Source organism: Lissotriton helveticus, chromosome 9 (assembly GCF_964261635.1).
Source record: "Lissotriton helveticus chromosome 9, aLisHel1.1, whole genome shotgun sequence".
Taxonomy (NCBI): Eukaryota; Metazoa; Chordata; class Amphibia; order Caudata; family Salamandridae; genus Lissotriton; species Lissotriton helveticus.
The window spans coordinates 141,569,732-141,594,120 of record NC_136070.1 but is presented as its reverse complement, the minus strand read 5'-3'; the positions used below and the strand labels follow the sequence as shown (position 1 = coordinate 141,594,120).

The 24,389-nt window shown below is 46.1% G+C and overlaps 1 protein-coding gene across 2 annotated transcripts in view; it reads left to right on the top strand.

Moving 5' to 3' along the window:
- Positions 1-24,389, top strand: part of MGA (MAX dimerization protein MGA) — a 949,809-nt gene that overhangs the window by 318,621 nt on the left and 606,799 nt on the right. For both annotated transcript variants that reach the window (XM_078659651.1, XM_078659650.1), the window contains exon 6: positions 9,126-9,242. In XM_078659651.1, the coding sequence (XP_078515777.1) occupies positions 9,126-9,242 (117 nt within the window). The remainder of the gene's footprint in view (positions 1-9,125; positions 9,243-24,389) is intronic.

The following is a 24,389-nucleotide window of genomic DNA, read 5'->3' as shown; positions in this document are numbered from 1 at the left end:
AGGACGGTAAGACTTCTCTATACTCCTCAAGGATAATACAACAATTCTTTAAAGGTTTATTTCGTATGTTTCCACCTGTACGCCGGCCACCTCCATCTTGGCATTTGAATATTGTCCTAGCACAGCTTCTTCGCCATCCCTTTGAGCCTATTCATAAGGTCGATCTCAAGTTCATCACTTGGAAGGTTGCATTACTGCTGGCACTAACATCAGCCAGACGAGTGAGTGACATGCAAGCATTCACCATTAAGCCACCATTCTTGCAATTCACACCTGACTCTGTGATACTACGCACCAACCCGAAGTACATGCCCAAAGTACCATCGGATTTTCATCTCAATGAGCCTGTGATACTTAAGACATTTTTTCCCAATCCGCAGTCACCAGCTGAGCGGACTTTACACACATTAGACATTAAGAGATGCCTTAAATTTTATCTTTCAAGAACAGCTGCCATCAGGAAGACGGATCAGCTGTTTGTGGCATATGGCAGACCAAGACAAGGCTGTGCTGTTACTAAACAGACTATCGCCAAGTGGGTCTCATCCACGATAGGGCTCTGCCATCAACAAGCAGGTAAACCCTTACAGACCTTACCTAGAGCCCATTCTACAAGAGCAGTCTCCTCTTCAACTGCGTTGTTTGCTGGTGTGCCTCTCCCGCATATTTGCAGAGCAGCAACATGGTCCAGCAGACACACATTCACGAGGCATTACTGTCTGGATTCTTCAAGCGACACCGATGCCTCGGTGGGGAGAGCAGTCCTACGAAATCTGTTTCAGTAAGGTGAGCCTCTGATGTTCTCTCCCACCTCCTTTACACTCTTTACGCTTTCTTATGATGTTGCATTGCTTTCTTTTATGCATGATAACTATGTTTTGGCGTATAAGAGCGAGATATTGTATTACTGCTAACTACTCGGATTCAGGCATGTGAATCTATGAAAGACACCCCAAATACTGGAGAAGAACAATAGTTACTTACCTGTAATCTGTGGTTCTCCAGTATTGGTGTCTTTCATAGATTCACATGCACCCACCCACCTCCCCTCAGAGTCTCACCCAGACTGTTATGATATAGCTGTATATACTCTGGTACACTCCAGTGCTACAAAAATCTGACAGCCTGGGTCTCTGGGGAGAATACCTAGGTGGGAGCTGTGGCCTGATTGGCTGCAGTTTGGTCTAACATAATGACTTGGATGGTCACTAATGTGGAAGTTTTTTCATTGGTAGCTGAGGCTACTTCACTTCCTGGTTTATTGTAACTGTTATTTGCTATGTACAAATGGCTTATTACTGCTTTTTTATATACCGTGGGACTCCTACTCCGACGACGGGGAATGATTCAGGCATGTGAATCTATGAAAGACACCAATACTGGAGAACCACAGATTACAGGTAAGTAACTATTGTTCTTCTCTAGCATCTTGAGACCTTAGCCTTCTTGTTGGTTCAGCCGGACTGGTCTCCCAGTCCCAAGTTGCAGCTCTTTTTTGACTGGACCGATTCCCATTGACTGCAAGCGGGCACCCAACACAGAATTGCACCTTTTCACTCTGCCTCTCCATTGCTGTCCGATGTGACCTATTGGTGTGCTGCCTTGGACTCCGACGTAGACTTGCATGAAGTCTGGAAGATTGGTCCTGTAAGTTGCTGTAAAGTACCTGTATGCAGTATATGCCTGTCTTCCATAGGATAACATTAGCGCTTCAGAAATTGGAAATGTTGATTTTTGAAACCTGCAAAAACTAATAACTCGAAACTACTTACCTGATTTTGATGATCTTGATTCATAAAGTTATATAAAGATAAGTGTTATTTTTATAAATTGGTGTGGATCTCCTTATTGAGTTGTGTGTATCCTTTATTTACTGTGTAGGGAAGTGGGGTTCTGTTACAGTAATCCCCCCACTATTTGCCAGATCGCTGATTCTGACTCTGACTTGGTGTGCCCTAGGTCCCTGCCAATCAGGTTCCCAGGAAGTGTGTTCTTTCCCAAAACTGTACCTTTGTACCCCCAGGTTCAAGGCATGTGGGCTGCTAAATTCATATCTAGTGCATAGATCGCCGCCTAGTGTTGGGTCCGGATGATTGCACATTGTTGTCCTGGAAGAGTCTTCGAAGTATCACGAGATAGGTGGCTCCTCCCCTGGACTACAGTGCGCATGGGCATCGACTCCATCCCCAGATTGTTTTTTTCCGCCATTGGGTTCGGATGTGATTTCGACGTCTCCTGTTCGGAATCGATAAAACAACTTTTAAAGGCCACAAGGCTTTCTTTACTTCGTCGGTATTGTTAGCGTTCGGTCTCGTGTGTACTCCAACTCTTCGAGTCGGATACCTGTGGAGTCGGGTGACTCTTCAGTCATCGAGGCCCTGTCAACGCAGCAAGACCCAGACGACGCTACGATGGAACGAAGCCCGTTCAAGTACTGTCCCGTGTGCGGTTCGAAATACCTGCACATTGACGTGCATCCTGTATGCAACAAGTGCCTGTCGCCGGACCACAACGAGGCCAACTGTATGGCCTGTTCCAAATTCAGGTCGAAGAAGACGCTCAAGATTCGGCGCGTGGCGCGACTCGAGGCCCAGCGATCGGCACCAGCGCCTGTCGACATCTTTACAGACCCCGAAGCAGACGAGCAAGAGCTTCACCTGCAGATCTCACCTTCATCGGCGGAGGTCGAGGCCGACTACGGGGAACCCATCGAGGGCCTGGACCTGTACGAAACCGTCGAGGAGGTAGGGGACGACGAGGAAGTTTATGGGGCCGCGGAAGATAGCTCAGAGGAAGAGCTATGCCCCGTGCGTACAATTACTAAGGCTCAGGTCACGGGATCGCCACTCGGCCTTACCCACGACCCTACTCCTCGATATCCTCGGCCCCGCCTCCTGGCCCGGCTACGGACACGACTACGGAGCCTCCATCACACAAATCGAAACCGAAACCTTCGGAATCGAAAACTACAAAGATGGCCGACACACCATCGAAACTGAAGACGTCTGGGACTGCATCGGCGCCGTCGTCTTCGGAGGCCTCGAAGCCAAAGAAGGCTGTCGATCAGGCTACGGTACCGAAAGGGGCCAAGGAGACCAGCTCGAAGAAGGTCGTCGAGCCAGTGTCGTCTAAGGTGGTCGAGCCAAAGTCGAAAAAGACTGTCGTGACTCCTTCAGCGACAACTGCCGCACCAACAGGCACGCGGACAGTCGAAACGGCGTCAGCAAAGGGCACCAAGCCGAAGTCCGGAGCCCCTACGCCGCAGGTCAAATCCGCTGCTCCAAAGTCAGCGACGTCGACTACTAAGGCCGGGACGGGGGACCGGAGCACGGCTGTCGAAGGTGCATCCGCGCCTCCGCCGCACAAAGACATATCGTCGACGCATGGCTCTTCCCCTGTGGGTGAACAGAGGTCGTCGGTCGGCTCCACGAAGCCATCCGCTTCGTTTACAAAGCAAGTCACGGACTCCCTGAAACGAATAAGGGACAAGGCGTCGGAGCAGAAAACACACTCGGTGCTGAGGCAGAGTGTTCCACTGGACAAGACTTCGATGCCGATACTCTACCGCCGAAGGTGGCGCCGAAGGCTTTTGCCCATCGTACGGTGACCGAGGAATCAGTGGCTCAGCTCACGGGAGGTTTGGGTTGACCACCCTTGCCTGCCGAACATTCAGAGCAGTTTATCGACACCGACACAGGTAGATTAACCCTCTACAAAAGGAAAATAACAGCACAGCCTGTAGAATCCTATGTCATACCTCTAAAAAAGAAAAGGCCTGCACCAGACACGCCGGACCTTGTGGAACCCATCCCTCAAGGACCTGGGAGGAGTCCTACACCTTCACCCACTGGATCCAATGGGGATGAGGGTGACCAAGATGAGCAGTATAACTTCCCTGAAACTACTGACCCTGATGAGCAGCAAGAATCATGGATACACTCTGGTGATCAGGGGGACCAACAGCTGGTCAGTGACCCACATCTGTATGGTGTTAAAACTTCTCCCACTGAAGACTCTGCGGCATTTAATGCCTTAATTGAAAGGGCAGCTTCAAACCACAAAGTAGAGATGCATGCCGACCCAGTGGAAGTTGACTTTTTGTTTGATACTTTTTCGGCATCAGAAAAAACGGTGAAGACACTTCCAATGCTTAAGGGGGTTCTCAAGCATGCCACAGACATTTTCAAGGAACCCACCAGAGCCAGAGTGGTGAACCCACGTATTGAAAAGAAATACAGGCCGGCGCCTGGTGACCCTACTTCTATTCGGGGACAGTTGCCTCTAGACTCTTTGGTGGTCTCCAATGCCCGCAAGAGGGCAAATTCACAGACAACGGGTGAAGCTCCTCCCCCAGACAAAGTGTCTAAAGTGCTGGAGGCAGGGGGCAAAAGGGTGGCTGCGCAGGCAGCCAACATATGGCGCATTTCTAACACTCAAGCCCTGTTAGCCAGGTATGATAGGGCGCACTATGACACCTTAGAGCAGCTCTTACAACACCTTCCAGACCAGTTTAAAGAAGGAGCTGAGATGCTGATACAAGAGGGCAAGCTCATTTCTAACGCTGCGATTAAATGTGCGCTAGATGTCGCTGATACAGCAGCAAGAGCAATAAATACTAGTGTTATGTTAAGGCGTCAGGCATGGCTCCGCATCTCAGGGTTCAAGCCGGAGATACAAACGACTATCCTCAACCAGCCCGTCAATCCAAACAGACTGTTTGGCCCAGAGGTTGGTACCACCCTCGAAAAGATAAAAAAAGATACTGAAACGGCCAAGTCCATGGGGGCGCTTCAGTCTCAGCAATACAGAGGGAACACTTTTCGTCGCTCAGGTGCACGGGGTGTTGCCAGAGGACACTTGGCACAGCAGTCGCATTTCAACAAGGGAGGCGCCCAGGCCTCGTACCCAAAACAGAATAGAGGTGGTTACAGAGGAAACAGCGCAAAGGGGGGCAGAGGCAGAGGCAACAATAATTCCCGTTCCTCTGCTGCCAACAAACAGTGACTCCCTGTCACTGCCCCCCGACCATCCAACACCTGTCGGGGGGAGACTCCAGCAGTTCCTGCCAGTCTGGAAATCCATCACCACAGACAGGTGGGTCAGGAAACTTATCCAATACGGCTACTGTTTAGAGCGAACATCCACTCCACCCAACATACCCCCAAGACACCGTCCTATGTCAGCAGAGCACTTGCCCTTATTGCAGCAAGAAGTCCTGGTGATGCTACAAAAAGGCGCGATAGAGCTCGTGCCGGTGGAGGAAGAAGGCACAGGGGTTTATTCCCTGTACTTCTTAATCCCAAAAAAGGACGGCTCGCTCAGGCCCATTCTGGACCTACGCCCCCTCAACCTCTACATACTCTCAGAACATTTTCACATGTTAACACTACAGCAGGTTCTACCATTGTTAAACCAGGGGGACTTCCTCGCAACCTTGGACCTCAAGGATGCTTATTTTCACATACCACTCCACCCGTCCCACAGAAAGTACCTCAGGTTCACCATACAAAACAGGCATTACCAGTTCAAGGTCCTGCCCTTCGGGGTAACCACTGCCCCCAGAGTGTTCACAAAGTGTCTGGCGACCGTGGCGGCGCACCTCAGGAGACAAAACATACATGTCTATCCTTACCTAGACGACTGGCTCGTTCAAGCAAAGTCGGAACAGCAGTGCGCCGCGGACATGTCCCACACAATTCACCTCCTTCACAGTCTGGGGTTTTCGTTAAACTATCCAAAGTCGCACTTCCAGCCAGTATCTGCGGCAGTATCTGGGCGCGACAATCAATACTCTAACAGCTACGGCTCAGCCAAACCAGGTGAGGATCGACAACATCCAGTCGCTCATCCGGAGGTTCAGACCGCAAAACTCACTCCCAGCTAGAGTGTTCATGCAGTTGATAGGCATGATGGCCTCCTGCATCTTCATTGTCCCGCACGCACGGTTGCATATGCGTCCGCTCCAAGAATGCTTAGCGCATCAGTGGACTCAGGCTCAGGGACAATTAAAAGACCTAGTGTTGGTCACCGGTCGGGCGTACAACTCTCTGCATTGGTGGAATCCACACAACCTTTGCAAGGGCCGACCGTTCCAGGAGCCTGTGCCACAGATTATCCTAACAACGGACGCATCTCTCCAGGGGTGGGGAGCTCATGTGCTCCACTACACTGTGCAGGGACTATGGACGACGCAGCAAAAGAAGATGCACATCAACTATCTGGAATTGATGGCAATCTTCATGGCACTCAAATCCTTCAAAATACATCTGTGCAACAAAGTTGTGTTAATCCGGACGGACAACATGACGGCGATGTATTACATCCAGAAACAGGGAGGTACGCACTCTCCACAGCTGTCTCACCTGGCTCAGAGCATGTGGAAGTGGGCCATTCAGAGGAACATCTTCCTCATGGCGGAACACCTCCCGGGCACAGACAATCAGATGGCAGATCTGCTCAGCAGGTACAGCCATCAAATGCACGAGTGGGAGATACATCCATCAGTACTCCACCCGTACTTTCAACAGTGGGGTCATTCAGAGATAGACCTGTTTGCCACAAGGGAAAACGCAAAATGCCAACACTTTGCCGCCAGGTTCCCTCACCCACAGTCGCAGGGGAATGCGATATGGATGAACTGGTCAGGCAGATTTGCGTACGCTTTTCCCCTAGCACCTCTGATACCGCTGGTGGCAAGAAAGCTAAAGCAACACTCGATGACACTCATCCTAGTTGCTCCAACGTGGGCACGCCAACCATGGTACACCACGTTTCTAGAACTCTCCGTGGTACCGCACCAAAGGCTGCACCTCACACCCAGGCTCTTGACGCAGAACCATGGCGACATTCAGCACCCAGATCAGCGACAGCTCAATCTGGCGATCTGGCTCCTGAGGTCTTAGTTTGGCTACCTCAACCTGCCTCCTGAATGCATGGACATCATCAGGGAGGCACGGAAGCCCACTACAAGAGCTTGCGATGCAGCAAAATGGAAGCGGTTTGTCATTTATTGTACAGCACACAACATTGACCCGCTAGATGCCTCCATTCCTAACATCATCTGCTATTTGTTACATCTTTACAAATGCAATCTAGCGTACGCTTCCATTAGGATACACTTATCCGCCATAGCGGCTTATCTTCAAAACAGGCACCATCTCTCTGTTTTCAGGGTGCCTGCCATTAAAGCTTTTCTAGAAGGGCTAAAGCGGGTCATTCCTCCCAGGACCCCACCCGCTCCAGTATGGAATCTCAACGTGGTCCTCACTAGGTTGATGGGCCCACCTTTTGAGCCTCTACATTCATGTGAGATTCAGTTCTTGACATGGAAAGTGGCTTTCCTTATTGCTATCACGTCTCTAAGGCGTGTTAGTGAGCTACAAGCGCTCACTGTACAAGAGCCATTTATACAAGTGCATTCAAACAGGGTAGTGCTCCGCACTAACCCCAAATTCCTTCCTAAGGTGGTATCACAGTTTCATGTCAATCAAACCATTGAACTGCCCGCATTCTTTCCAAACCCAGAAACAGTAGCAGAAAGAATGCTCCACACGCTAGACGTTAAAAGGGCTTTGATGTACTATATTGACAGAACACAACCCTTTAGGAAAACACAGCAACTTTTCGTTGCCTTCTCCGCACAGCACAAAGGCAACGCTATTTCCAAAGCTGGAATAGCCAGGTGGATCGTTAAATGCATTCAGATTTGTTATCAGAAAGCTAAACGCACTTTAACGGTCCCCCCCAGGGCACACTCCACACGCAAACTGGGGGCCTCCATGGCATTCCTAGGTAACATTCCTTTAGAGGATATTTGTAGAGCAGCCACGTGGGCTACACCACATACATTTACCAAACATTACTGTGTAGATGTGCACTCCAAACAGCAGGCTGCTGTAGGACAGGCTGTTCTCAAAACTCTTTTTCAGACTTCTGCAGCTGGCACGGGCGGCCGCCGTTCATGAGGGGACTGCTATGTATTCTATGCACTAGATATGAATTTAGCAGCCCACATGCCTCGAACTGAATATGCTACTTACCAGTATGCATCTGTTCTTGGCATGTAGGGCTGCTAACATTCATATCGCCCGCCCTCCTCCCCGGCGCCTGTAGCAGCTGCAGACTACTTCATGCATTTCATCACTAGCATGGACATCGTTTACACTATCGCACTCCATCTTTGCCACAATGGCTAAAAACAATCTGGGGATGGAGTCGATGCCCATGCGCACTGTAGTCCAGGGGAGGAGCCACCTATCTTGTGATACTTCGAAGACTCTTCCAGGACAACAATGTGCAATCATCCGGACCCAACACTAGGCGGCGATCTATGCACTAGATATGAATGTTAGCAGCCCTACATGCCAAGAACAGATGCATACTGGTAAGTAGCATATTCATTACTACCTCTCTGGCCACATTTAAGTCCCTTGTACTATGTGTTTGCAATAGATGTCTAACACTCCTCTCTGATAAGCCTAAGGCGGCTCTAGCACACTACCCCCTAAGAGAGCACATTGGGATTGCTAGAGGAAGCCCCTGTCCCTTTATAAGGCACATTGCGTGATGAAGTGGAAACCTTTATTGTAAACATCCAGGTTAACTGTGATTGCTAAATATTTCCCTTTACTTGAAATCCCATCTCTAAATCCCCTCATCTTTTGCAGCTCTGTAGCTAAATCTGTGCCAGCATCAGCATCTTGCAATGTTTTTTTTTAGCTGGAAGCTATTCACTGGGAGGTTCTGTTGTGAAATCTGAATAAGATGGTGTAGTCCTCTCCGCTCCCCTTCCATTCGTGATTCGTCTAGGATCATGAGCCATTTTACTGACTCATAAAAGGGCTTTGCTACATTGTACAAAAGGTGTTTTGTAGTCGCAAACCAGATGTTTTCGTCAATCGCAGAAGTTTGAGACCGCAAAAACACGCTTATACATGAGGCCTCTTAACCTCTTTAAGACTTCGTCTTGTTTTAAGTAGGAGTGGAAAGATTCCCGGTATTCCGCATCTGAGTTTAGCAGTCTGTAATAGACTTTGAACAGAACTGAGATAGTCGGGGGGGGGAGAGGAGTGTCTGTCATTTTATCAAAATGTAATTCTAATTTCTGGTTTCTTTTCTCTTTTTAGTGGGGTTAAAATTGGGTGTTGTAGACCCAACCATGAGCATTGACTTGCAGTACTTGGGTGTGCAGCTGCCTCTTTCCTACTTCTGCACTTCCGGCCTAGAGGATGACAGTGTACTGAGTAAGTTTATAGTTCATGCTGCTGGCTCTGCCTTTTCTTGTTAAAAATAGAGTTGTGAAGACATGATATAAACTTGTATTTACATGTCATGACACACGCAAGCAGTGTGAGTATGTTATGTACCATAACTTGTAAAGCGCAACAGCTGTCCCAGCAAAGGGGAGTCCCGAGGCTGACAGCAGAGCAACTGACACGTGCGGGTGGCACAGATAATAGGACTATGGTGCAGGGAAAAGGTGAGTTTTAATGGCCTTCCTGAATTCTAGGTAGTTGTTAAGGCCACAGATGTGAGCAGGAAGTGCGGTCCAGAGGAGGGCTGCTATACTACGGAAGGAGCGGCTTCCAGCACGGACTCTTCGTGTCCGGGGGACCCACCACCAGGTGTTGACCCTGTGAGTGGAGATGTCGTGAGGGAACATATGGCGAGAGGAGGTTGGCCAGGATAATAGGGGTGGTCAATTTCAAGGCTTTAAAAGAGATGCATAGAGCCTTGAATTTAATTTGCCTGGCCACGGGCAACCAGTGAAAACGACAAAAGGCGTCAGACACCGGGCAAGACCTGCACAAACCCAGAAGGGTTCTTGCTGCCGCGTTCTATGCCCTCTGTAGCCTCAGAATTTCAGCCTTATTGGACCCCAGATACAGAGAGCAGGCAAAGTCCAGTCTTGACATTACAGACACCTGAAAGAGGACCTGTCCTGTGGGTGCATCAAAGAAACCCAATAGGGGTCTAAGCCCCCGTAGCAGTCCGAAGCAGGTCCCTGCCACCTTTTTGGTTTGAACTCAGAAGTTGAGGGACGAGTCCAGCCACACCCCAGATTTCTCACAACCTGCTTGGTGGGGGGAGGGGCAGCACTACCAAGGCTAGCGGGCCACCCAGAGTTCACTCCACTGACCATGGTCCTTCCCCACCAGCAATACCTACGACTTGCTGGCATTCATATGGAGACAGTTGGTGGTCATCCACTCTGCGACTGCTGCTAGGTTGTCCTAAAACTTGAGGGCGTCCCGCTCTGCGTCGTTCGAGAGCACCACCACCACCAACTGTGTATCGTCGGCGTAGGAGACCATGGTCAGTCTTCTGCTCCTGGCTGCTGCAGCCAGGGGTTGGACGTAAAGATTAAATAACAGGGGGCTGAGGGAGGAACCCTTTGATGGGGTGTTCGCCTGAGGCATACGGGGGGATTGTTACCACGAACGACCCCTCATGAAGGAATGAGGCAAGCCACTCCAAGGCCGGACAAATAATTCCCACCCCCTCCAGGCGTCGCAGCAGTATGGCATGGGCCACTGTGTCAAACGCGGCACTTGGATCCAATAGAATCCGTGCCGACATTCAACCAGCATCCAGTGCTTACCAGAGATGTTCTGTCACAGCCAAGAGAGCGGACTCCGTGCTGTGACCTGGTCGAAAGCCATTCTGGGAGCTGTCTAGCCTTTTATTCATGATCAGAAAGTCTGACAGGTGGGAGTTGACATATGTTTCCATTATCTTCCAACAAATATGAAAGAAAGACACAACATTTACAAAAGAATATTCTTCTCTTGGGTCATGGAGGGAAAAAGAGGCTGACAAAGTTCTTGATCGTAAGTTAAGATTTGACAAAAGGAAAGCTGTTAAGAAAACACAAGTTAATGTAGGAGACTTAGTAATGATTAGGGCACCATTTGGACGGAAGTCTTCTGAGTTATTTAAAAGGGTGCATAAAGTTAAAAAAGTTCTTACAAATATAATTAAAACTGAAGATTCTAGGATTTAGAATCTTAACAGGGTTGTTGTTGTTAATAATCCATTAGTAAACAATTAATTGGACAAAGCCTCTGTCAAGTCTGGCGAGAAGTGTCTTTCAAGTTCTTTGAGAGAAAAAAGTAAAAGGATTCTAAAACTTCCAGCAAAATACAATGACTATGTTAGAGATTAATCCTTTGTAAATGTTGTGTCTTTCTTTTATATTTGTGGGAGGAAGATGTGTAATAATGTGTATATTATTTATTTATTTATCTTGTACATAGTAGTGTTTCTCCTTTAAGGATTAATTACTAGAGAACCTGTTGTTTCTTGAATTAGCTCCATGGTGATGGAATACTGTGGTGAAGAGAGACAGTCAGTTGCACCTGCTTAATGGAACTGGATGGATGACATCTTATTTCCTCTACAATAAACGTACTCAATTTCTACCTCAAACTGTACCAGCTTTATTTAAATGTGAGACTTTTACACCATCCCATGGGGATGGGCGCATGCACTATAAGCAAGGTTATGTTCGTGAAAACTGGGTCTAGCAGGTGGCCGGCAATATGATTCGGATCCGAAACCAGTTGCACTAGCTGGCATGCCGCAAGGTCAGCTGCAAAATTAGCCACATCAGTGTCATCCTGATTGTCCAGATGAAGGTTCAGATCCCCTGTGACGGTAAAGTTAGCGGTGTTAACCGCCAACACGCTGACCGTCTCCGCGAGAGCTTCCTAAAAGTCTGTGGATGGCCCAGTGGGCCGGTATACTAGGAGCCCTGACATCGTATAGTTAGGGCTCAGTGTAATCTTAAAGTGTGCGCATTTGTATCCGGTTACTACCTGTTATACGAAAGTACAGTAGTAGCAGGATTTGAAAATAACCGCTATGCCCCGCCTCTAGACACACTGTTAAGAGTGAGAGTACAATAGCCTACAGGGAATGCTAGGCCTGGCTCAGCTATCATGGAATCAGAGAGGCACTACTCGGTAAGGAAGAGGATGTCCGGAGAGGCGTCCTCTAATAGATCATGGACATCAGCGTAGTGTTTGGCTAAGGAGCTACAATTAAGATTAAAAATGCTAATATGCTTCCTGGACCGGGGGAGGTGACAGCTTAGTGATGGGTTTGGTGCAGCATTGAAGCCACACTGTAGACAACAAAAAGGGCTCTCAATAACGTCCCCACAGTACTGTCTGCAGCTGCTCACCGAATTCCCAATTTTTAAAAGATCGTTCCGGGCGTAGGTTAGCCTATCTCTAGTGAACGGGGCAGCATGTCTGGTGTTTGGCGACGGACGGACGCAGACAGGCTTGCCTTTGGCGTGCCCGCTGTGTGCTTCCGCGCCATCAGCCTCGTTTCACTGGGGCTGGTGCCAAGTTTTTAGAAGACTAGACCATCTCCTCACCCAAAATGGTGGAAGAGCACGGCACACCGGAAGTGGGTATCCGCCACTCACAACTCCCTCCACGCAAACAGCCCGCTAATGGCTGGTGGTGGATCGGGGAGGGACTGGCGGAATCTGTGCGGCATCTATGATCATCCAATATATTCTTATGGAGAAGGGGCCAGATTGGTACTTTATCATGTTTCTAGGTAATTTGGAATGTTTTTAGAGTGTTTAATGTGTAAGCATTCTTAAAAAGTTATCACTTGAATTTGTGTAAAGCTTTAGTCAGATACTGTTTGACTTTTAAAGGGGCTGTCCATTAAAGAGTAAAAAATGCGTTCTGTTTTCCCAGTCCTGCATCAACAGGAATCCCAAACAGTAAGCATTCTAGAATATTGCTTTATTTGATAACGTCGTCTTGAGTTTAGACATCATTCACTGATTTGGCCTTTAACCCTTTCACTGTTGGTGGGAGGTTTGCACACTACTGTGCCACAGATTGTTTTTTAAAGCATTTGCTTACTTAAGCACATGCAACTTTTTGTTCTCTTTTTGTATCCGTATGCACTATGTATTTTTTGGGAAACTTTCAGGGCTGTATATTGGTGCAAACCCCACATCAATATCTGATATTAGCCTGAAGATAAAATTTAAAATGTGAAGATATGTTCACTTTTTAAACCGTTTGCTAAACATTATGTTGCCTTTCTGAAATACGAAAACATTCCTGGAACAATAGCCAGGCTAATGTTGCCCTGACTGGTCGAAGTCCGGAAGGTTTAATTGATTTTCCTTTAAACCCACTTGAAAACAAAAGGTACCTGAGTTAACCAACATTGAATATGAGCAGTTCAAGAGCATCAAGCAAAATATTCTAACCACCGCATTGGGACCCCAGCAATATTAGGTAGTGTGGAGCACTGATACTTGTTTCTTTTGGTAGCAGAAAAAAGTTTAAAGGGGTGACTAGTCAAGTCATAAAAGCAAAGATAAGGTGAAAGAGGAAGAAGGAGCCATTATCTACCTTTCATAGCACCAGAGTCCCCACACTTTCTCAAACTTTTTGGGACACCCTCTCACCTTGCGAACAGTCACAGATCCTGAAAATAACTTCATTCATCAGTGGTTAGTCTCAGCCCTCTTACATCTCCTGGCTGCATCACAGCGCACCACCATGAGTCCACAATCACAGAGCAGATTAATGAATTTGGATGGTGTTAGTTCATCCCATAATATGCTTAACATGATGCACTCCCTATTGTCCAGTGCTTTCTCTGTAAATGTTGCCAAGCTCATCACAGCATTTTGGGGCATTTTTAGATTGTTTCTCAAATTTACCCAACATACCCATTTTACTTCACACACAACTCACTGTCTGTCCAGACAAATTTGAACAGTTCTGTAGGGTTCTGTACTATTTTTATCCATGACCAAATGGCCCTGTCACAAGTCTACTGCAATATCTCCTCCCATTCTGAATCCTCTTCGCTCGGAGTTGCAGTCTTTCTTGATCTTAGGTGGTCTAGCATGGATGTTGTTAATCAGCATTCTATAGATTAGGGAGAAGTTTTTTCATAGAGCCTCACTCAGAGGTCTGTTCCAGAGGAAGCATTGGGCATAACTGTGCCATCCACTATATTCACCGCTAAAGCTTGTCTAAAGTGTAGATCTCTGAGAAGCTCATAATTGACTAGCTCAGATTTGTTCTCCTGCATATGTAAGGGTGGAAATTCCAGTAATATCCCATTTATTGATGCCTGACAACCATATTGCATGCACACAATGGGTTATCTTACGTTTTTTGGTGAACTGCTGTAGCTTAATTGCAGTGTTGTTGTGTGTCGGTATTATAGAGATCCGCCCCATATCTAAAGTGCTGCAGAGTAGCTTGTTTTGCCAGGCATTATCTACCTAAAGTGACTGCGCCTGTTGAGGAGCAAAGTACCACCCATTAACGATTAATAATTGTTTGTTGTGTCCATACGACTCCTTTCACCCTTTCATTCCCCGAAACGATAGTCTAAACGAACCGCTAGATCGATAAAGTCAGAACAATCAGTAGGTAGGTCAACAACCTGCGCGAATATATCGTTATGGTCGTCTCGAAGACCCCGGTAAAACAATGACATTCTTTTTTCATTTGGCCATTCACAGTCTCAGCAATGAGACGATTGAAGGACGTAATGTATGTTAATAAATCCTTATTACCCTGGAGCAAATTCAAAAGCTCATTATCAAGCAAACCGCTTTCGCATTGCTTCCTTAAAATGAGTAAAATCAGGAAGCAACGGATCGTCTTGCTCAACAAACTGGATAGACCAAGTTGCGGCTATACCACCTAAATAAGACAAAACAAATATTGTATTTTGCATAATCTCCAAAGAAACGTTCCGAAGGGGCCAAAGAACTGGCGTCGGGGTGGTAACGGAGATGTTCACGGGTTGAACTACTGGTGTTTCTGTAGAAGTGTAGAAGTTGTGGTAAAATGAAAACGTGGAGGTTGAACCACTGGTTTAGATTTAGGCATGACATCTTCCCAAGGATTCCCATGCGGCTTATAAAGCTGTAAGTCGTTTTTACCATATTATTTTCTGGTTTTAAGGAAACCTCTTCGTGCTGTAATTCTTAGAGGATTTGTGTCAAATCCTGCATTATGGGAGGGTCTGAATCCTGACCTACAGACCTTAGTACATCGCGTGTGGTATCCATCGCCCAGACCGATGTTAATTTTTGTGGCTTGACTTTCTCTTTATGGTGGTCTCACCACCCATCTGAAAACCAGTTAGTTAGCCGAGGCGTTGATAGTGCCCCAACCTTCTCTGAATATTCCTCAGTTCCACTGAAAATAGAAACGGTTGCGCTGGCAAATATTCCAAGAGGGAAGGGGTTTGGGATCAGGAACAAAACACAGAGAGAAGAGACCCAGCCGTATTCTGCCACCTGGACCTGCCGGGATCTTATGTGCAGAATCGCCGTCTTCTATCTACCCATAAGGAAAATCAAGATATAAGTTTTTCCAAAGAATGTAACAAACAACTTGTTATATTATGTGTATATTGTTATTAACAAAGTAATAATCACCTGTTCACATACTACGGATTTCCATTTATGTATCAGAGGGATTATCTGTTTTGGGAATCTTATAGCACTACGCATTAATCACACATCATGTGAAAATGAATTATGATGGAATAAGAGAATAGAACACGTGCATTCAGTTAAGAGTTTTTTATTATTTGTCCTACTTAACTTATCATTTGTGTATGTTCAACACCTCACCTTTGTGTCATCTGTGCTTGTTTTAAAACCTGTCACCAGTTGCTACAGAAACAGGTATTGATATCCCATGTATATGCGAAGAAAACAGAATGAAAGCACTGATACATTTATGTATTCAAACACAAGAATTCTACTAGCATCGCAAGATATGCAAGTCACACTAATGCAACTAAAACATTGATTCATTGTTTAAGTAAGGAAACACGAGTATCCCATTAGCCTCGTAGGATACGTGAAGCTCAATACTCTAAAACAAGCATTTGCAATGCAATAGGTCTCGCATTAGGAAAGTTTGAGCTACTGTTATTGTAAATTACACATTTTTTATTTATGCCAATAGTTATAACTTTCGAAAATGTGACACCTATAGCATTTGTAATGCAAATATGTGTCGTATTTACGTGACGTACATGTATTGATATTACAAATAAAAATGGCTTTTAATTTTTTTATTAATTAATACTTAAATAAAAGTTATTGTAATTTATAATGGCAATAGCTTAAACTTTTGTAAATAACTTTTGTGAAGATTATGTTCAGTGTATTTTATTGTGAGGAAAATCCAAGAACAGAAGTGAAATATTAACATCTTTTTTGTTACATTTGTAATAAAGCTTGAAACATTGAGAGAACATATTTGAACCAGTTGTTGTTGAATGGTTGCACAGATTGATGCAGTGGTGGCGCTGAGTGATATTGTGATGGCGAAAGAGTGATGCTGTGGCGTTCAGTGATGCTGTGGTAGCGCATAGTGATGTTGTGGTGCCCCTGAGTGATGCTGTATGCTATGCTATGTTTTGTTTTGCTTTCCTATGTTTTGTTTTGTTATGCTATCCTATGTTTTGCTATCCTATGCTTTGATTTGTTATGCTATGCTATGTTTTGTTATGCTATGCTATGTTTTGTTATGCTATGCTATGCTGTGTTTTATTATGCTATGCTTTGTTTTGCTATGTTATGTTTTGTTATGCTATGCTATTTTTTGTTGTGTTTGGTATGCTATGCTTTGCTATGCTATTATATGTTTTGTTTTGCTATGCTATGTTTTGTTAAGCTATGCTATGTTTTGTTGTGTTTTGCTATGTTTTGTTATGCTGTGTTGTTCTGTTTTGTTATGCTATGTTTTGTTATGTTATGCTATGTTTTGTTATGCTATGCTATGTTTTGTTATGCTATGCTATGTTTTGTTGTTTTGTTATGCAATGTTTTGTTATGCTATGCTTTGTTGTGTTTTGCTATGTTTTGTTTTGCTATGTTTTGTTTTGCTATCCTATGCTTTCTTTTGTTATGCTATGCTATGTTTTGCTACACTATGCTTTTTTTTGTTTTGCTATGTTATGCTGTGTTTTGTTATGCTAAGCTGGTGAGGGTGTGTGAGGGTGAGTGAGTGTGTGAGAGTGAGGGTGTGTGAGGATGAGGGTGTGTGAGGGTAAGTGAGGATGTTTGAGGGTGAGGGCGTGTGAGGGTGTGTGAGGGTGTGTGAGGGTGAGGGGTGTGAGGGTGAGGGGTGTGAGGGTGAGGAGTGTGAGGGTGAGGGGTGTAAGGGTGAGAGGGTTGTGAGGGTGAGGGGGTGTGAGGGTGAGGGGGTGTGAGGGTAAGGGGGTTGTGAGGGGGTGTGAGGGTGAGGGTGTGTGAGGGTGAATGAGGGTGGGTGAGGGGGTGTGAGTGAGGGGGTGTGAGGGTGAAGGGGTGTGAGGGTTAGGTGGTGAGGTTGTGTGAGGGTATGAGGGTGAGGGGGTGTGAGGGTATGAGGGTGAGGGAGTGTGAGGGTGTTTGAGGGTGAGGGAGTGTGAGGGTGTTTGAGGGTGAGGGGGTGTGAGGAGGTGTGTGAGGGTGAGAGGGTGGGTGATGGTGAGAGGATGGGTGAGAGGGTGAGTGAGAGGGTGAGTGAGGGTGAGGGGGGTGTGAGGGTGAGGGGTGTGTGAGGGTGAGGGTGGGTGAGAGGGTGTTTGAGGGTGAGGGTGTGTGTGTGTGAGGGTGTGTGTGCCGGTGTGTGAGGTTGAGGGGGTGTGAGGGTGAGGGGCTGTGAGGGTGTGAGTGACGGTGGGTGAGGGTGTGTGAGGGTGGGTGAGGGTGAGTGAGGGTGAGAGGGTTGTGAGGATGAGGTGGTGAGGGTGTGAGGGTGAGTGAGGGTGTGTGAGGCTGAGGGTGTGTGAGGCTGAGGGTGTGTGAGGGTGAGGGGTGAGGGGGTGTGAGGGTGAGGGGGGGGTGAGGGGGTTGTGAGGGTGATGGGGTGTTAGGGTGATGGGGTTTGAGGGTGATGGGGTGTGAGGGTGAGGGGGTGTGAGGGTGATGGTGTGAGGGTGAATGAAGGTGTTGGGTGGGTGAGGGGGTGTGAAGGTGGGAGAGGAGGTGTGAGAGTGAGGGAGGGTGAGGGGGTGTGAGGGTGAAAGGGTGTGAGGGTTAGGTGGTGTGAGGGTAAGTGAGGGTGAGGGGGTGTGAGGGTATGAGGGTGAGGGGGTGTGAGGGTATGAGGGTGAGGGGGTGTGAGGGAGTGAGGGTGTTTGAGGGTGAGGCGGTGTGAGGGTGAGGGGGTGTGAGAGTGGTGTGTGAGGGGGTGTGGGGGTGAGAGGGTGTGAGAGGGTGAGAGGGTGGGTGAGGGTGAGAGGGTGGGTGAGAGGGTGAGGGGGTGTGTGAGGGTGAGGGGGTGTGTGAGGGTGAGAAGGTGGGTGAGGGTGGGTGAGAGGGTGTTTGAAGGTGTGTGTGTGTGTGTGTGTGTGTGTGTGAGGTTGAGGGAGGGTGAGGGTGTGAGTGTAGGTGTGTGAGGGTGAGTGAGGGTGAGAGGGTTGTGAGGGTGAGGGTGTGAGGGTTTGTGAGGGTGTGAGGGTGTATGAGGGTGAGAGGGTGTGAGGGTGAGGAGGTGTGAGGGTGAGGGTGTGTGAGGGTCCGAAGTAAATGGTGGCCGGGCAGACATCATAAGACAGAGAAAATCACAAATGTTAAGATAACAGTGCTCAAAGGGGTTGTGGCCTTTAGTATATACGTACACGGCATTCCATGTTAGAAACAAGCATTTACAATGCAACGGTTTCGCCTTTGACAAAGTTAGAGCTATTGGCATTGCAAATGACAAATTGTTTTTGTACGTGTTGGTTTTGAAAACAGATAAATAAATGGCATTGTCATTTACAATGTCAATAGCCAAGAATATAACTCAATTCAAATAATGTCATTAGAGGTAAATATTTGGTCAAAAGGCGAAAAATATACCTCTAAACAAATGTACAGTGCTGCTTTTTAGAACATGAATTTTTTTTACTGACCTCTTCATTATTGCGGTCCCAGGATGGCAGCTTTTCCCAGAGCTGCAGCAGGGCTCTTTTGCTGCTCACAATGTAGTACAGAGGCCAGGTGAATTTAACTTTTATCAATAAGGAAATCTGTGAGCAATATGTTCATAGGGCCTCGCGGCTCCTTAGGGTGTGAAGTTACTTAATTAAAAGGCCGGCCAGCAGTTTCAGAAACAGTCATTTAGTTGTCTCGGGCGGAGGGAGCACAGGAGCATGAGAGCCATCTTCGCTACGCAGAGGCTGCGAGGCACTCCAGCTCAGACTTTTGTGAGCGGACTGTGGACACAAGTAGGCCCAGGTGCAGGCCAGCACAGAAAGCTGCTACAACTCATAATTTAGTTGGACAGGCGAGCCCTTGCACCCCGGGCCGGATAAACAACAAGACTGACTCTAGTTCGAACATTAAGATATTTTTGATGCAGGAGTCACGTGGTTGCGGAGGGAGGGGCTAATTTCAGGAATTGTTTTTTCCCACTCTCATGCTGAGTGCGCTAAATACAGTAATATCAATAAGAGCAGGCGTGCATGCGTTGCCGGTGTATAGTATAGAATAAAATCCTAATGTAGCTTTAGAAAGGGACAAGCTAGAAAAATAATGAAACTGATATTTTTAATAGTAAAAGAAAAATCCAATGGTGAAGTCGGATTTTTACTAAATATTAAGGAAAGTAACTTTTAGAAAGTTACCTATTCCTTAGAAAGTTACCTATTCCTTGCCTGAAGCTCGTGGAGGCTAATTGGCGGCGGCGGGCGGGCGTGCATGCGTGTCACCAGATTTGCCACAGTACATTTCCCACACTCATCCCCAGACTGAAGCCCAAGTTAAACATGTTCAAAGACTTACAACATCTTGAATATGCCTAAACAGGTGGGATTTCTGAACTTTTATCCCATTGCCCAGGAGTCAGTTCCACCCACTAGCTTGTGCCATGGATAAATGTGGCATCGCCAGGCACTCACTTCAGAAGATTGCTGGACCTCATAAAGAACATAAGAGGACTGGACATGCTGGAACCAAAACAAGATCTACAAGGTGGGCACATGTAACGAAGAAGCAGATGTTTCCCAAAGAGAAGGAGGGTGGGGCATGGTCAGGAGTGAATACATATATCAGCCCTGGTCCCTCATAGCAGAGACTAGCTAAAAGGTGATGGATTGGAATGCACCCACAGTTGATCACCAGTGGCTTAAACTGATTAAGGCATTTGCATCATAGTTTTTGTTTTGTCCAAGCTGTGCAAATACAGAGTATTTCTCGATCACTCAGAAAAAAACAAAATTCCAAACCTGTATGGCGGCCTGAAAGTGTGGCTGGCCAACATGGTTTTGTGGCAATCAATGACTATCCTACTTCAGCCCAGCAGTAATAGCCCTGCTAAGAGGGAATCTGGTGCAATCATCATGTAAGGCTGTGCGGTTTCTCAACACCGCTTCTAAGATGCTGGAACAACCCAGTATCTGAACCGCAGGGTTCCACAAAAATGATTATTCACCCATCATCTGGAGGGACTCTCTTAGGAGAACTTAAAGGACGCTTTGGCAGAAATCCAGCCTGGCTTCAACCTCACCTTGAGATGGTGCTGTCATATTAACACATCAAGCACTTTATCTGTGGACTAATATTAATGCACAAAGCATTAAGCACTTAATCCCTGGTCTGGCCTTCCAGCTCCAGCACTTCACCCGCTAATTGAATTTTTGTATTCAAACACGGATGGTCTATTTATGTGAATAAGGTGATGTTTGGAGAAAAATGGTTGAAGTTCCAATGTATGTCCCCATTTCCAGTTGATAAAACCTTTCTTGCTTTACTACTGCAAACCCTGCCTGATGCACGGAGGTAATCACCGCTGGCAGTCTTGCAGGTAATGTCTGTACAACACGCATATTAGTAGCTCAGCATGCCTTACATTCAACATAAGTAGCTGTTGTTGCAGAACAGGTTGATATGCCTTGCCTAAACATTTCATTACGTATATACTGTACTTTAGAAACCACAGAAAAAGCTTTGTTGTGAGACACACAAAAGAGTATGTCTCATGACTGACATTCTATACTTTGAAACCTGCAATACTGTCCAGCTTATTTTGTTCCCATGTCGCCATCTGATTGTTCACATCCCGCCTCTACGCCCACACAAATCTAAGAAAGTTTAATATATTTTACCTACACCTTAATGAATCACATGGTTTCAAAGTCGATAGACTAATAAAATCCATTGATAAAGACGGTAGGTCTATTCTTAACAAGCGGAGTACTTTAATTTTTTTTTTTTTAAACTGCTGTTAGCATGCCACCCAAAAAAAAACACTGCCATAAACGTGGCAGTTATTTAGTCAAAACAAATCTGAAATGGCAAAAAAATTTTTTTTTTAAAACAATTGCTTAAAACGTTAATAGAACGCTGCGAGTGCTTCCTAGCAGGCAGGCATTCTTAGAACAGGTAAATAAACTCGTTTTAATGCACTCTGCAGGAACATAGGATTCTTATGGTCACAAAAAGCTACTATTGTTTATGAAAGATAGGAACGAGGAGGCATAGTTTTAACATGCAAAGATATGCACACAAAAAAAGTATCAAGAATAGAAAAAAAAATGCATTGGAAAATCAAAGTATAGGGCCACTATACCCCAGCACAGACACGCATTTCTTATTAGGTGGAGGAGCACAAGTGATCAGGATTATGCGGTACTACCAGTGCAAGAGAGTAGAAGTGGGGTGACTCATTGCCCCATCCGGTAGCCTGGGAGAGTAAAAGGTTAACGACAGCTGAACAGGCCAATGGATGATGAGGGCTGCCCCAAAACCGCAATATCCATCTATATATAGATAGCTCCATGTATCGATATAGATATAGACATGGATGCATTTGTTTCTCATTTTATTCGTTTTGATTTGAGGCCAATAAGAGATCAAAAAGCTGACTCTACGTCAGACCTAAACATAAAATAAAGGACTAAGCAGATTTCATAAGTACCCTGACCACACTGTGCGCTACTCAACTACCAACTACCTGGAAGAAGAGTCAACAGTATTTCCAGAAAAAAAGGTGTGTTTTGGGGTGGTTGGACTAAAGGTAGGGGCGGCGGGGGTCGGGGGGACGGCCCTGGTCTGGCTTTCCTCCTTCCTGAGTGACCGCACCCAGGCTGTTCGCCTGGGTGATTTTACAGCGGACGTCCGTAGAGTTCAGTGCGGGGTCCCTCAGGGCTCCTCTCTTTCCCCTCTTTTATTTAATCTTTATATTGCTCCTCTTATTTTTTCCCTGCAACAAATGGAGGTCGCCGTGATTAACTACGCGGACGATCTCCAGCTTGTTTTTGATCTGTCTTCTTCTCCCTCCTCTGTTTCTAACTTTCAATCTATTATGCTTTATATCCGGGACTGGATGAGCCACAACCACCTTAAACTCAACCCTGACAAGACAGAGTTGGTTTTGACAGGTGGTTCATCCAGCCCCTGGACTCCCATGTTTTGGCCCTCTTCTCTTGGTCCCTCCCCGTCTCCTGCTACCTCAGTTAAAACCCTCTGCATAAAAATTAATTCTCAACTGTCCCTTCACTCCCAGGTTGGTTCTGTGGTTTCTGCTTCTTTTCTTGCACTGCGTACTATACGCAGGGTGTCCCGTTTCTTTTCCTTTTCTGCCCTCAAACTTATCATTCTGGCCATGGTGGTGTCCCGCCTGGACTATGGTAACGCCCTATATGCGGGGATCCCTGCATATAGTTTACGGCGTCTCCAACTCATACAGAACCAGAGTTCGTAAAGTGATTACCAATACATTAAGGGTAATAGCCATTATTTATAGTGCTTAGAAACTGCAACTGCGGTATAAAGTTGCCCTCAACAACAACAAATGGAGGGACTCCAATAGTCAAGGATGAGGGTAGGGTAAGTGTTGAACTGTGGTACATGTACCAGTTGTAAGTTGGAAAGATCATTTCTATCAGTCACCTACTCATGGAAGGGGCGGCAAGAGTTGGCGGAAAGCTAGGGTAAAGCCAGTGCATTACTGATCAAAAGGACTGTACCATGCGGTGCTACAACACAAGCAAGAGCAGGGAGTCTCCTGGTCTTTTTGACTTTGAAGTCATGCATGTGTAATATGGCACCAACTGTAACAATCTGTAGGGCGTGCGGTTTTGCTTTGTGTAGCTAAAAAAAAAAAAAATAGTTCATTTGGGTTTTTTTTTGTACATGGATGAAAAAGGAGCTATTACCAAGCAACTAATATGGAATCACTTAAAAGTAACAGATCCATATTTGGGAAAACCTGCACTCTAATGATACGCAGAGCACCAGGGAAAGTTCTTAAGTCTTGACATGTTGCCATCACTTGGTTTCTTCTGCCAAAATGTTCTTGCTTACAATCCCCAATCAAAAGAATACTCTGGAAAACAAATGTAAGTGCCTGGACAAGTACCACCACACAATGATCACCCAACCATGAAAGCGATACACAGTGCATGCCTCACTCTGCTGGCCATGCAGAAGCCTTCAATGATGCCATGAGGGGGATACATCTGGGATACTGGCACTACACTGAACCTACAACCCAGCCAGCGGTCTGCTTAGAATGTCAACTTAGAATCTTCGTCCACAGTAGAGGGAAACCCCACCGACCTCCATAGTCCGGACTTGCACCATCTACCACTCTACACGTTGGCCCTAAAACCCAGAAACACACATTTTAGTGTCACACTGACCAGGGCAAGCGAAGGGCAGAATCTATGTTCAAGGAGGACATTTTAACTCGATCACAGGCCAAATGTTAAAGTGACACATCCAGACAAATATCAACGTCATATAACCGAGGAGGATTAAATGTGAATTTCAGAAGATGATTTCTGGCATATTATGACTAATTTAAACGTGTACGGCATGCAAAGAAAATGTTTTCATTCAATACAGCTGAAGGTAAATTTTTAAATTAATAACGTTAAGATGGGAGTTTTCTTCTGAAAGATTTTTTATTGGACACATTTTCAGTTCCGTTCAGTTTGACTGGCAGCAATTACTTCCCGAGGCCAGTACGCCAGGTTTAAACCGATCAGAAAAAAAGACACTGCCAGAGTGGCCTATTTAGGAAATGTATCACTCGATTACAAATCAGCAGCATACATTTTGCTACGTGATCCTAAGAGGATGGACATATTAAACCGCAAAGACCGAATCCAGCTTTAACTGAACAGTGTTTATTAAATGAATGTATACAATTATAGAAACAAAAGAGCAAGCCTTGGGGCGTGTTTAAATATTACATTGAGTCAATGGCATAAAACATGCATGTATGAAAACCAAAACCAATCGATTATCAAAAGAAAGAAAGCACGGGAGTCCAGATAATAAATATCCATAAAATAATTCGGATGCACGCACTTTTATTTAATGCATTATGTGGCAACAGATGTACCCGCGTGGCACATGACCTTTACCATACCAATCACACAGATGACCT